The sequence below is a fragment of the Macadamia integrifolia genome, chromosome 7 (assembly GCF_013358625.1).
Source record: "Macadamia integrifolia cultivar HAES 741 chromosome 7, SCU_Mint_v3, whole genome shotgun sequence".
Taxonomy (NCBI): domain Eukaryota; kingdom Viridiplantae; phylum Streptophyta; class Magnoliopsida; order Proteales; family Proteaceae; genus Macadamia; species Macadamia integrifolia.
Window position 1 is genome coordinate 27,155,627 of NC_056563.1, and position 12,514 is coordinate 27,168,140.

The 12,514-nt window shown below is 35.8% G+C and overlaps 1 protein-coding gene across 1 annotated transcript in view; it reads left to right on the top strand.

Moving 5' to 3' along the window:
- The window catches only part of LOC122083924 (la-related protein 1C), a 21,709-nt gene extending 19,960 nt beyond the window's left edge, over positions 1-1,749 (top strand). Inside the window, exons 5-6 of the mRNA XM_042651868.1 lie at positions 190-261; positions 581-1,749. Of these exons, the coding sequence (XP_042507802.1) occupies positions 190-261; positions 581-919 (411 nt within the window). The 3' untranslated portion in view covers positions 920-1,749. The remainder of the gene's footprint in view (positions 1-189; positions 262-580) is intronic.
- The last annotated feature ends 10,765 nt before the right edge of the window (positions 1,750-12,514 follow it).

A 12,514-nucleotide genomic window follows, 5' to 3' on the forward strand; every position in this document is an offset into this window, starting at 1 on the left:
GGGTTCACATGGGCTGTTATTTTTTTATATCTACTATTTGAACAAAATGACGTCCAAGTCAAATTTTCATTAAGTTCACCATAGGACAATGAGAATGTAAATTTTCCACTCTACATAATGCATTATTTGTAATTCTCTTGAAGCCTTTCTACTCTACACAAATTTTACTTTGTGCCCATGTTTTTGCAGGTTAAGCAGTTGACAAACAATATCTCATTTATATTGGATGCAGTTCGAAGTTCAACTATTGTGGAAGTACAGGTACCGGCTTACCTAAAATTGTCCTAGTCTACAATCTCCAATGCCATTTTTATTTGAGAAACATCTTATAATTTTATGAGCAATTTTTTTGTGGCCTTGTTGGTCCCAGCACTATGGGTCTATGTCCAAGTGATTCGATCATGGTGGTGTAAGCATCCCATATTTTATCCATCTCCCTTCAATTATGTGGATGAAGTTTCTTATATAGATACTAAGTGCTGCTCTTGTTTCTTATTAAGGGCTGCCATTTTATTTCTTTACATTTATTTACCTCTTTAGATGTTTTACAAGTTTCACATTGCCTTGATTTCTGTTGTAGGGTGACAAAATAAGGAAGCGGAATGATTGGATGAGTTGGCCACTCCCACCATCTAGTCAGTTCACCACCACCTCAGGTCCAACATCCACGGCTGGTTACGATATGTTAGCAACTCGAATACAGAGTGTGGGACTCGAGGAAGGGAAGACTGGTAACCATTATGGGACAAGAAGTCCTGCAGAAGCTCAGAAAGAATCAGTCCTAAGTCGGTCGTCATCTGGAGATTTGAATAGCCAATTAACGATGTCTGGTGGGGAGGGAACAGGACAAGCCATGGTCCAAGTAGGTTCTGATCGATTATCAGTGGTGAGAAGTTCTGGCAAGGGGGAGTCATGCTAGGGCAAGGCTTCCTCTTTTTTCTTCTTTTTCATCCTTTTTTAAATTAAGAGGAAGTTGGGGATTGCCATGGGGAGGGCTGAGGAAGGCGCTTTCCTTGGGTCTTCTTGCAGAATATGGTCTTGCAAAGAATGGCAGAGTGACAGGGTTCAAGAGGCAAAAAGAGGAAAAAGAACGAAAGCAAAAAAAAAAAAAAAAAAAAAAAAAATGGTGCGGGGTGGGGCTGAAGGGAGACTAGAAGGAAAAGCTTAGCTTATGAGTGACGAGCCAATACTGTTGAGGTTATTGGGAATGTATAGTTGGTTTGTTGTGGACCATTGGTGCTTTTTTTTTATCTTTCTCATAATTTTATTATGGCTTGGTTGGGGTTTGGAGGGGAGCAAATTTTGAGGTTATTTCCCTAGCCATCCCTCGGCGTTTTTGTTGAAAATTTTGAGTTACACCTCCATGGGGGGAGAATTGGAAATGGAGCGTCACTGGAAGAAAAGGGGTGGATTTGGCTTGATGATGTTGCTGCTACTGCTACTACACTTCCCTAGGCCTCTTCGTTTCTCGTTATATTTTGTCACATATACAATATTTAGTATTTCATCCTTATATATACCTTTTTCTTCAAGACCATTGAAGATTTTACAGCATAAAAATGCCCTTGATATTCAGGGGTTGGTGACAAACCTTATGGTTTGATTAGGGGATAGAGATGGAAGATTGAAACAGTATATTAGTTTGGACGTTAAATAACTGGTGGGATTGTTTTCACTGATTAATGAATATTGATACTGAATATTTATTTATGATTATTTAGATATTAGAATTATGAACTTGTTTAGCAATATTGGTATCTGTGGGTGTTGATGCCATGAATTTAGATATATTGTCGTCGTTTTTCGATTGCAGTATTTGACTGGATTTTTGTTACTTCATGCTTTTTTAAATGGTTTTTTTGTTATTCTTGATTGGTTGGTATCTGCTCTGCATACCTGGAGTTATCTGCTTTATTTCAGGTTTAGGTGGTGAAAGTGGTTTCTGTGTGAGATAAGAAACATAAAATCATGGTGTATTGTATTGTGGTGGTTCTTATGCTCACACTTACCACACATGAAAGAGTGGTTTTGAATTATTAGGGTTGTGCTTTCAGGGACTGAATTATTGGCATAGGATTTCCATGCACATCAGTATGCAAATTAACTATGTTTAGTTCCAGCTTGGTAGGTAGATGTGTAAGACGTACATAAAGTGCTTTGTTTGTTAATTATCAGACACTGATCTTGTAGAAAATCCTGAAGTTGCTGTTCTATTACTGATTGATATTGGTTTTTAATGTGTGTGAAACAAATCTCCTTTGTTGAGAGATTGTTGGGTTAGTTAGCTGAGTTGTGGGAAAAGCTGAAACAAGTGTTTGTAGTATGAATACCACATGGAAATATCTTGACAAACTCAACAATGGTAAAGATTCAAGAACGACCGCAGTGGTCTTTGAAGCGACGAAGGGTTGATCGTAAGGAGTTTGATAATCAGTTGGTGGTTGGTTGCAAGATCTTAAATGTCTCTTTTATCAGACAAGGGTTGTTGGGTAGTTGTTTAACTATCATCAGTAGCTGATTATTTGCGAGGTTTTGATCAACTAAATGTTTTTGATACATATGCTCTACACGGGCAGTATATTGATCCATATCTAGTATAGAAAACTCCTTGGGTTTAATCTCCGAAAACTGAGATCTAACACAGCTTTTCCAGTCCTTTTGCTCATAGTTCTTGAGGGAAAGTGACCCAATTATTATCATTTCAGTGAATCAGAACATCTGCAAAGTGCATGAAAATCTTAATAAAGCTTAGAAACCACAGAATAGATGTCTCCAAGCTCAATTTTACTCATAGATCCCCCCTCCCAATCAGTTTACATTGAATAATATTCTATACTTCAACCATTATAGTTAGTTTTGAGAAAATACAAAACATAAGCTTTTCTTTTTCTTTGTTTTTTTTAGCATGTAGAAGGGCTAAAAAAAGTATTACGTGGTTTGTGTTGCATGGATTATGGTCCCCATGAATTCCAGAATTTTTAAGAACTTATATTTTAAGATTCGTAAAATTAGGGTATTTATGGGTTTTCGTGTTCTCAGATGGTCTGCTAAAATTTTGTGAATAATCTTGACACGTAGAGATGGTAGGGAGTGTCAATCATTTGGGTCAGTTTTGGTTCTGATGTGGAATGGTGAAATCAAAATCAAACCAATAAGAAAATATCAGTTTTGGTTTGATTTGGATTTCTTATATTGGTTTGTAATCGGGTATGTTTTAGTTTTGATCCGGTTTTAGTTTTGATACGATTTGAGTTTACTTTGCCATACAAATTTATACAACAGTTAGCTCAGTTTAGTTTTGGTTTTGGTCTGGGTTTTGAATTCATTTTGGGTTCGTTTGGTTTTTGGTGTGGTTTGATCCGGTTTTGAGGTCATAATATCACAAATTGAAACTAACTCAATAAGAAAGTTCGATTTGGACTGTGGTCTTGGTCCGATATGAAATATTATTTGAAATTTTGATGCCGCTTTTTTGTTTAAGACTCGTTTAAACGCTTTAGTTTTTCATTGTTGCTTCTAAGCTTTGTTATCAATGTGGGATGTGTCTGGGAGGGTTGGGCATGCACTTCTTGAGTACCCCTGCTCGTCTCTTGGCTTGATTAAGGAGCAGTACATATTTTTCGCTTCCCATAAGACAGTTGCTTGGGGGATTTGGAAAATGAGACCCTATAGATGCTTCAGAGAATCTATTCCTTCTTGCAGATCTTGGATTTCCAATGTTAATAGATAGATGGAAGAAATCCTTTCCCTTATAGTGTGGGGTCTTTTACTCCTTGTGAAGAGCGAAGAAGGCTTCCTTCCGTGGGGGGGGGGTGTCCAAGCCATCAGTGAGTCACCATTCTGAAAGAATTAGAATTCTAACCTTATGTCAGGGCGTACGAGCTATACCCCTTTGGGGTCTATTCTTAATTCGGAGGTCCCCTTGGAAGCTGTAATAGTGTTCTTTGATGCCGTTGTGTCTATGAGGCCTAAAAGTAGTGGTGATAGGTTGCATCACCTTGTTTGCTTGCAGGATTTATGTTTGATTGCTACTGACCAAGTGGTCCTTTATTTTGCTATTGTGGGTGTGACATTAGCATTTCGGTTAGCGATGAGGACTGCCCTAGATGCTGGTTTCCTTCATGTTGTTTTCCACTCCGATTGCCTCTCTTTGATCTATTGCTTCCAATTTCCGGCCCTGTGCTGCTAATGGAGATCTCTATGGTCATTGAAGTTGTTAAGTTTCTATGATCTAGTTTTGTTTTTTGATTTTTGTTTTTAGCTTCCTTATATAGGAAGGAAAATGGTTTGGCTCATTCTATTTCAAGCAGTTGGCTACTCTTATATGGGTATTTGGTCTCCTCAGACCCTGAATTGTTAAATCTTGTAAAGCAGATTTTTTACTTTGGCGCTTAATGTATGATGTCCATATTGAGGAGCTTTTGCAGCATTTTTTTCAAATAGCCTGATGTGGGCTAATTGGCTCAGGCTCACTGCGCTTCTTCTAATTGTTTGTTCTATTCTTCTTTTTTTTTCTTATAGGTAAGTAGTATCCATATCTCATCCTAGGGAAAATGAATTTAGGAAAATTACATGATTACCTATTTTCAGATTTTCTTTTACAAAATTATCACAAAAATGTCCAATTAACAAAAATATTCAAAATTAGGTTTTCTTTTAGAAAACTACCCACTTAAAGTTTAAGTTAACAAAAATATCCAAAATTAGGTTTGAGTTTACAAAACTACCCATCTAAACATGATGGGGGTTTTGCTAGTTTCCAAAAAAAAGAAAAACAAAAATTTGCCAATCTTACTATGGAAATGCCCAAAGTATTGTGTTCGCAAAAAGACTGCACTACCTTCCCCCATGTGCATTGAAGATGCTCCCGTAATGATGTGAATTTGAAACTAAAACCATTTACCATACACTGAAATTGTGAAACCATTGAATAAATGTTTTAGTTTTAGTTTTAAAAATAAAACCATTTAATAATTTGATTCAATTTTGGTTTTAGAGTTTAAACCATTTAAGTAAATTGTTAAACCGATCAACAAATACGTAATAAGTTTAAGTCATTCAACGTTAATTTTACATGCATATCAATAAAAAAAATTATATTAAACAAAATGTAATTTTACCTTTTTGCCTTTTTAATTAATTTTAAGGCTCAAACCATGCTTGATAGGCAGATTAAATGAGGGTTTACACATTAATACAGCAAATTTATATTTATTTATTTTTTAGAAATGCATAGACTTTTAAGCATTGTTTGATAATGTTCCTAGAAACATATTTCCGCTTTTTTATATGCTGAGAAACGGAAAAACGGCTGTAAAAGCGTTTGATAAATCTGTTTAGTTCCACCCGTTTTTAGAAATGTAAATAGAAATTTATGATATAAGAAACATGAATGGCGAAACATGTTATATTTGTTTCTCTGTTTTTAGAAACAAGTTGAGGCCAAAATATTGGGGAAACGCCCGATGAAAAATTGATCAAAATGCAACTCATTTATTAAGCACAAAAAAATCCTTGAAGGTAGTCCTTGATGCCATTGTTAGTGTTGTAGATCTCAATGTAGACGCTCTGAGAAACAAGTTTATCAAACACAAAAAAAAATTTGTTTCTATTCTCAGAAACGTTATCAAACGATGCCTTAGGCTGCATTTGATAGTCATTCAGTTCCAGAAAAAACATTTCGTTTCAAAAACAAAATTTTCAGTTTTTTGTATCAAAATGTCGTTTGAAAAAAAAAATGATGTTTGATGAACTTGTTTCAGGAACGATCACCTTGGTAGTTTATTTTTTTGTGTTTAAAATATAATGATGGAATAAGGTTTCGTCGTTCCATCATTTTGTATTTTTAGCATATATATATATATATTTTTTTGTTAAAAAAAATCGAAAAAATCAAATTGACACCATTCCATTGTAGAAATGTCTTTTTGAATGAGTACCAAACTTAGCGTTATCTTACTAACTGCGTTTTTTTCCTTTTTTTGGGTAAGATATCGTACAAGCTGCTACCAACTTAAAACCTCTTAGAATAGTAGTAGTATAGGGTTAAGGGTAACAGTATCTTTTACCCAAAAAAAGTGGGTAATAGTATCTAAAAGAAAAGGAAAAAAAAAGAGTATGTTGGAAGTTGGGACTAAAAGGGTTACTTAGCCAATGCTTGCCCATCAATTAGTATAAAAAACTCGTAAAGGAAATTATTTCAACTATTAATTCTGAGAGTGAGAGAAGTAATTCATGGAAGGAAAGAAGGAAAAAAAAAAATGATTGCAAGAGAGAGAGAGAGAGAGAGAGGGGGGTGGAGGTGTACAATCTGTCAGTCTTACTGATCTTGTGCTGCTCCACCTCCCTCAGTCTGAGAGGAAGGCGTGTTAGTACTGTGCATCAAACCGTAAGTCTTAAAGAGCAATGAGAGGTCTTGTCACTATTCCATATCCCCTTAATCTTTTTTTTTTTTTTAATGAATATCCCCTTATTACTTTTAGAGACGCATGATTTTCCTCTCTCTCTCTCATCTGGACTCTTTACCCATAGAATAGTGTGGAAAGGACATAAAGTAGACTTGGCACTAGATGGATAGTGGGAAGGGTCTGGGGCCTTGGGCCTTATGATTCATCTTAGAACTGTTTTGGTGGGTCCAACCTAATGCTAATAGAAATGCTTGCGAAGGATATAAAGCCAAAATAGGTGAAAAAGATGATACACCCACGTGAATGGCCATTCCACAGCGAGGATTTAATTATCGCTAATGATCTTGGTATCGGTCTCGGCTGATATTAATATGATATAGATTACCATCGATAAAGATCGATGAATTTTTGTATTTTTCTTCAAATACAGTTTTGGAAAAATTATACGATTACCTAAGGGTGAAATAGGGCCACATTGGGTCAGATTTCTTAAAGTCTTAATCCAATCCTAGGTCCCAAAACTCAACCCCAACCCCAACCCTAAACCCAACCCTATTGGGTTCATGCTCAGGTCCAACGCTATCGGGCTTAGGGTTGGGCCGGGTTAGGTCGGGTTGACCCTAGCTAATCTTTTTAGTGGAATCACATTCCGATAATTATGATTCAATTTCGATTTCAATTCTTAAAATGAATTGAAACCCATATTTTTAATTAAAACCCTAAAATGAATTCCTCCATTAAAATATACTGAGCGTGATATTTTATTATTCTTTCATGGGGATTTCATGTGTTCCTATTTTTCCATGTGACCCCTTTTTTTAATCCCTTCCATCAAAAGTCAACATATTAAGACATAATCTAATCATTCATTGTTGTTAGGATTTCATCTTGATCTACAATAATGCTTAATTTTCAATATATAGGGACCAAGAAATTCAAGTATTGCAAGCCCCCCTCCCTCATTCTTTTATTTTATGACTGTAGATATGGGTTTTTCCTTTGGCTTTGTACTTTCTCTTTTGGTTATACTATTCTCTATCATATTCTTGTTACACAAGGAACTTAATGATAACAACAAGAAGCTCCCTTGGCTAAGAGAGACACCTGCATTCTTCAAAACACAATAATAATCAGGGTTAGACTTAGGGCGGGTTAGGGTTGGATTGGGTTTTCTATGCTTCAACTCAGGCTCAGCCTAACCCCACACAGGGTTGGGTCGGGTTGGGCCGAGTGGCCCTCATAGTCAGGTTAGATAGGGTTCGGGCTCAGGCTTAGGGTGGGTTCGGATTGTTAGGGCTAAACTTACACCCCTATTATTATCCACTTTTGGGTTTTCTTTTACAAAAATATTCATAAAAAGCTTTGGTTAACAAAAATACCCAAAATTAGGTTTGTGTTTACAAAACTACCCACCCAAAGTTTCAGTTAACAAAAATACTCAAAATTAGGTTCGGGTCTACAAAACTACCCAAAATAGTAATTCTTCATCTTCACATATAATAATGTATTTTTTTATTACTAAAACTTTGAGTGGCTAGTTTTGTAAACCCAAACTCAATTTTGGCTACTTTTATTAACTTCAACTTTAAGTGGGTAATTTTGTAAAGGAAAACCTAATTTTGGGTATTTTTGTAAAGAAAAATTTAGAAGTGGGTAATCATGTAATTTTTTCTATATTTTTTTTAAAATTATTTTCCCATATGAATAATTGATCTAAATCAATAAGGTATCGATATCAATCTCAGCCAATATCAGGTTGATATGATTAATACGATATCGATACTTGAAACCATGTTCTACAATCCACCATCCACACTGAATCACTGCCACATAGGGTCTCAATTTTGAACCAGAACTAAGAATTCGATTAGAACCTGATATGTTCAATAGTTTAATGATTCGGTTTTACATCTATGGATCTACCAATTAAGTTATTGGTCTCCCAACCATGGTTTTAAGTATTGGTATTATATTGATATCGATATCGGTTGAGACCGATCCTAGATTCTTGACCAATTCGAATAGATCACCCCTATCATTTCAGGGGTAAAAAAGTTTAAAAAAAAAAAAAATCATACTTTTTCTAAAAACCAAAGGGCAAAAGTGATCGATGCTGATCAACTCTCTCCAATACCAATCCAGATCGATACCAATACCAAGAACTAAATCCTTGCTCTCAACAGGTCAAAACCTATATACATCAATTAGCAACTCTTTTGAGTCTATGTTAAGGAACCTCAACAAATCCGCATCATACCCCTAAAAAAAAAAAAAAAAAGAGGAGAAAATTACTTTAGAGAATTATGCACATTACATCAATTAATGGTTATTCTAAAAAAATTACTTGTATGGAATTCAAATATTTAAAGTAAAAGAAAAAAAATCTTACCAATCTGGTCTTTCCTACAGCCATACATAAGCAGTCACTAAAGATGCTCTCACACGTTTTCCGATTGACCCTCCATACTGGTGTTATCTACACTTGACTAGCAAGATTCTTTCTCCCTTTAAAGCAAAAGAGAAAAATAATAAAAAAAACTTAAATGAAAGAGAAATTGCACAACCCAAGCCTAGTTAGTTTGTTCAGGCAAAAACTTTTATTCATGGTTGTGTAAGTTGGATCATGGATATCTGATGGGAATAAATGCCCTGCCAAAATGATCGAAACCACCTTACTTGACGCATTGTCATTCGATGGACAGAAACTATCGCGCATAAATACCTTCTTTTTTTATATGGTAATATTCAAATTTACCATATCTAAAGAGAAAAGGAAGAATTTGTGCAGCTCACACAATGAGCCATGGAACCCACATTAACATTCTCTCTCCTATTGCATGTAAATTTCTTCTTACATTGACAACGTGGAGCCTGGATCCTCTCCGGCCAACTTTACCCTCTAACCCCATCTCATAGAGTCACGCCATCGATGGGGTGAGAGATGGGGTGGAGGGGAAAGCCAGATGGATAGGATCCAAATTTCGCAACGTGGGAAACCTCTCCCCCAACTACAATAAAAGCTTTGATGACCCTAGAAGGAAAACTAACGAATATGGTACCCATATGTGCATCATTGCCCTTAGAATCCAGACCATATCTTTTTTGTTTTTTGGGGAATTTACTATCACTCCCCTACACTTGATCTATATTCACTAAAACTCCCATACCTTTTACTTCTTTACTTATACTCCTTTTTTTTTTTTTACATCTCTCTCTCCCCTGCTCTTTTTAAATCCCCAAATTACCTTTCATTTTCACTTGTAACCTATTACACTCTTATTCAAATTGATTGATTCAAAACATGGTTTGAACCAAACCACTAACAAGTTTTGTTTCATCTAATCATCAAGGATATTGTAAATTTAAAATTTAATAATTTTGTATTCGATCTATATCTATATCGGTATCATATGTTCCAATCGAGTGCCACGCATTTTTTATTTGTTTTAATCCTTAGATTGGCTGAGACCGATACCAATCTAATACCGATAAAAAAAATAAATTGCTAAATTTGTGATGATGGATGAGATTAAAATAATAATAATAATAATAATAATAATAATAATAATAATAATAATAATAATAATAATAATAATATAAAAAAAATAAATAAATAAATAAACAACATCCTTGATTATTGGATAAGATGAAATAAAAAAGTAATAAGAATAAATAAATAATATCTTTAATGACACATCAATTATGTCAATATTCTTAATGATTTGATGGGACAAAACTTGGAAGTGGTTTGGTTCAAACCATATTTTAAATCAATTAATATGAAAAATGTGCAATAAGTTACAAGTGAAAAGGAATGATAATTTGGGTATTTAAAAAGAGCAGGGGAGAAAGAGATGTAAAAATAAAAAAGCAGGGAATATTAGTAAAAAGTAAAAAAATAAAAAGTATGAGAGTTTTAGTAAATATAGGTCAAGTGTAAAAGAGTGATAGTAAATTTTTTTTTTTTTTTCAGGTAAGATAGATCATACCATTTGGCATAACTATGTTTTTTTGGAGGATACAGGAGCAAGATATGATATGGAGAGAGAGAGAGGGGTTTTGGGTGTGGTTGTGTAGTCAGTATTGTTAGATTAGTGTAGTGTAGAAATAGGGAAGCGGAGGGTCGTGGGAACGAGGATAGAATGGTCCATTTCCGTGGTTGGGGCCTTGGGGGTTTCAGTGCGGGAAGCTTGAGAGACATGAGTGGTGTTGGTCTTGAGAATAGGGACAGTCGATACAGTCATACAGTAGTGAAATTTGCCTACTAAGAATCAGTATTTTCGTGCTTAGGACTTCAGGTTGTTGTACTGTACTACCTTCTTCTTCTTCATTCCAACACTATTTTATTCTTAGTCACATTTCTTCATTCTTTAGAGGGAGAGAGAGAGAGAGAGAGAGAGAGAGAGAGAGAGGTTTGAAGTGATCATGAGTGACGAATGAAGACTGTTCGCCGGTAAAGGAAGTAAAGAGGGGACTGGAAACTGGAAAGGCTCACTCTCACCCCCATTCTCTACTCTCTCAGAGTCAGGAGGTAGTGAAATGCCGTTGGTAGTTCGAACTTCGACCAGAAGGTGTTTGCTGTTTTGCACAAATCAGTTCCTCCGACCTGCTTGGGTGAATTAATCGAAAAAGTATTGGTTATTAATGTGCCTGTTTATGATTACTGTACTCTGTAATCTGTACGTGTCGGAATATGATTGACTTGACTGAAAAAAAATAAAGAAAAGATAGAGAGAGAGAGAGATTAGAGGGAGAATCTTGGATACCGCTGCAGAAGATGTTGGTTTTGCTTTACTAATCGGCAGACGGCAGACGGCGGACTTATTACCAAGTCACCCTGAAGATCGTACTCTCAAATCAATCTCTCTCTCTCTCTCTCTCTCTAAAAAGGGTGGAGAGGCCAAGTGTCCGTCGTGGTGTAGAAAGAAAGAAAGCTGTTTGGTTTGATTTCCCCTCCTCTGTTACAGACCCATGGGGCCCGCCCAATGCTGTTCATTTCTCCATTCTTCTTCCTACTTCCGCCTCTTACACATGGCCGAATGCCCATTTAATTTCACCATCATCTGCAACCCTGGGGATTACGGGTTGAAAGTTACGAACGTGGCATCTACTTCTGCAGTGAAAAGAAAGGAAGAATAATAGCTGTTCACAGAATTTAAAAAAGAAAAAAAAAATTGTAAAAGGGAATAGTAAAGAGAAAGTGATGGATAGGTGCACCGCCCGGGTATGACAAACTAGCAGGTGGAAGTCCGGAACCAATGGGGCAACCGAACCGATAAAACGGCCCCAGACCGAGGTAATTGAATTCGGACCAAAAATCGAATGTTTATTGGGCCGGTTTTGGTTTGTCATATTATTATCATCGCGAATCGTACTGGAAACCGATTGGACCCAAAACCAAACCAAATTGATTCAAAAATCGGATCAAAACTGGATGTAAGAAAACCGAGAATAGCCCCAAATTCATTAAAAAAAAAAATCAAAACTTGCATAGTTTTGTATGAAAATTCAAATCCAAATCGGTAAAAACCAAAATCAACCTGATTACAAACCGATACAAGAAACCAAAGTAAAATCAAAACCAAACCACATCGAAACCGAAACCAAATCAAAACTGAAATTTTCTTACTGGTTCAGTATCGATTTCACCATATTCACACCGAAATTGATTCAACCCCGACCAAAATCGAGCCAAACCGAACCGAACCGAACCATTGACACCCCTTGGCATATCATCGAGGATGGTGTCAAAATCTTCTATGGTGAGCAACCAATGATTGATGTGCAAGACCGGATCCTTTCAACGGTTGGATACTCACTGTACCTCACCATCTTACTGTAAACAATTTGAAGAGGAGAGATAGGTTGTCTCAAAGGGACCTTAAAAAATAGACGACTTAGTTGATTTGATGATATATGTCTAGACAAATATCATGGTCTTTGCACATGAATAAGGTTTGTTATATGTAGTTATTGGTAATAGGAACTGTAACTAATTTTTAGCACCGAGATGAGTTGAATGAATAAATTACACGACTAGAAAGTGGGTAGTTATGATAATCAAAATTGCACGTGTATTTATTGATGAATGATGAAATTGAAAGCAA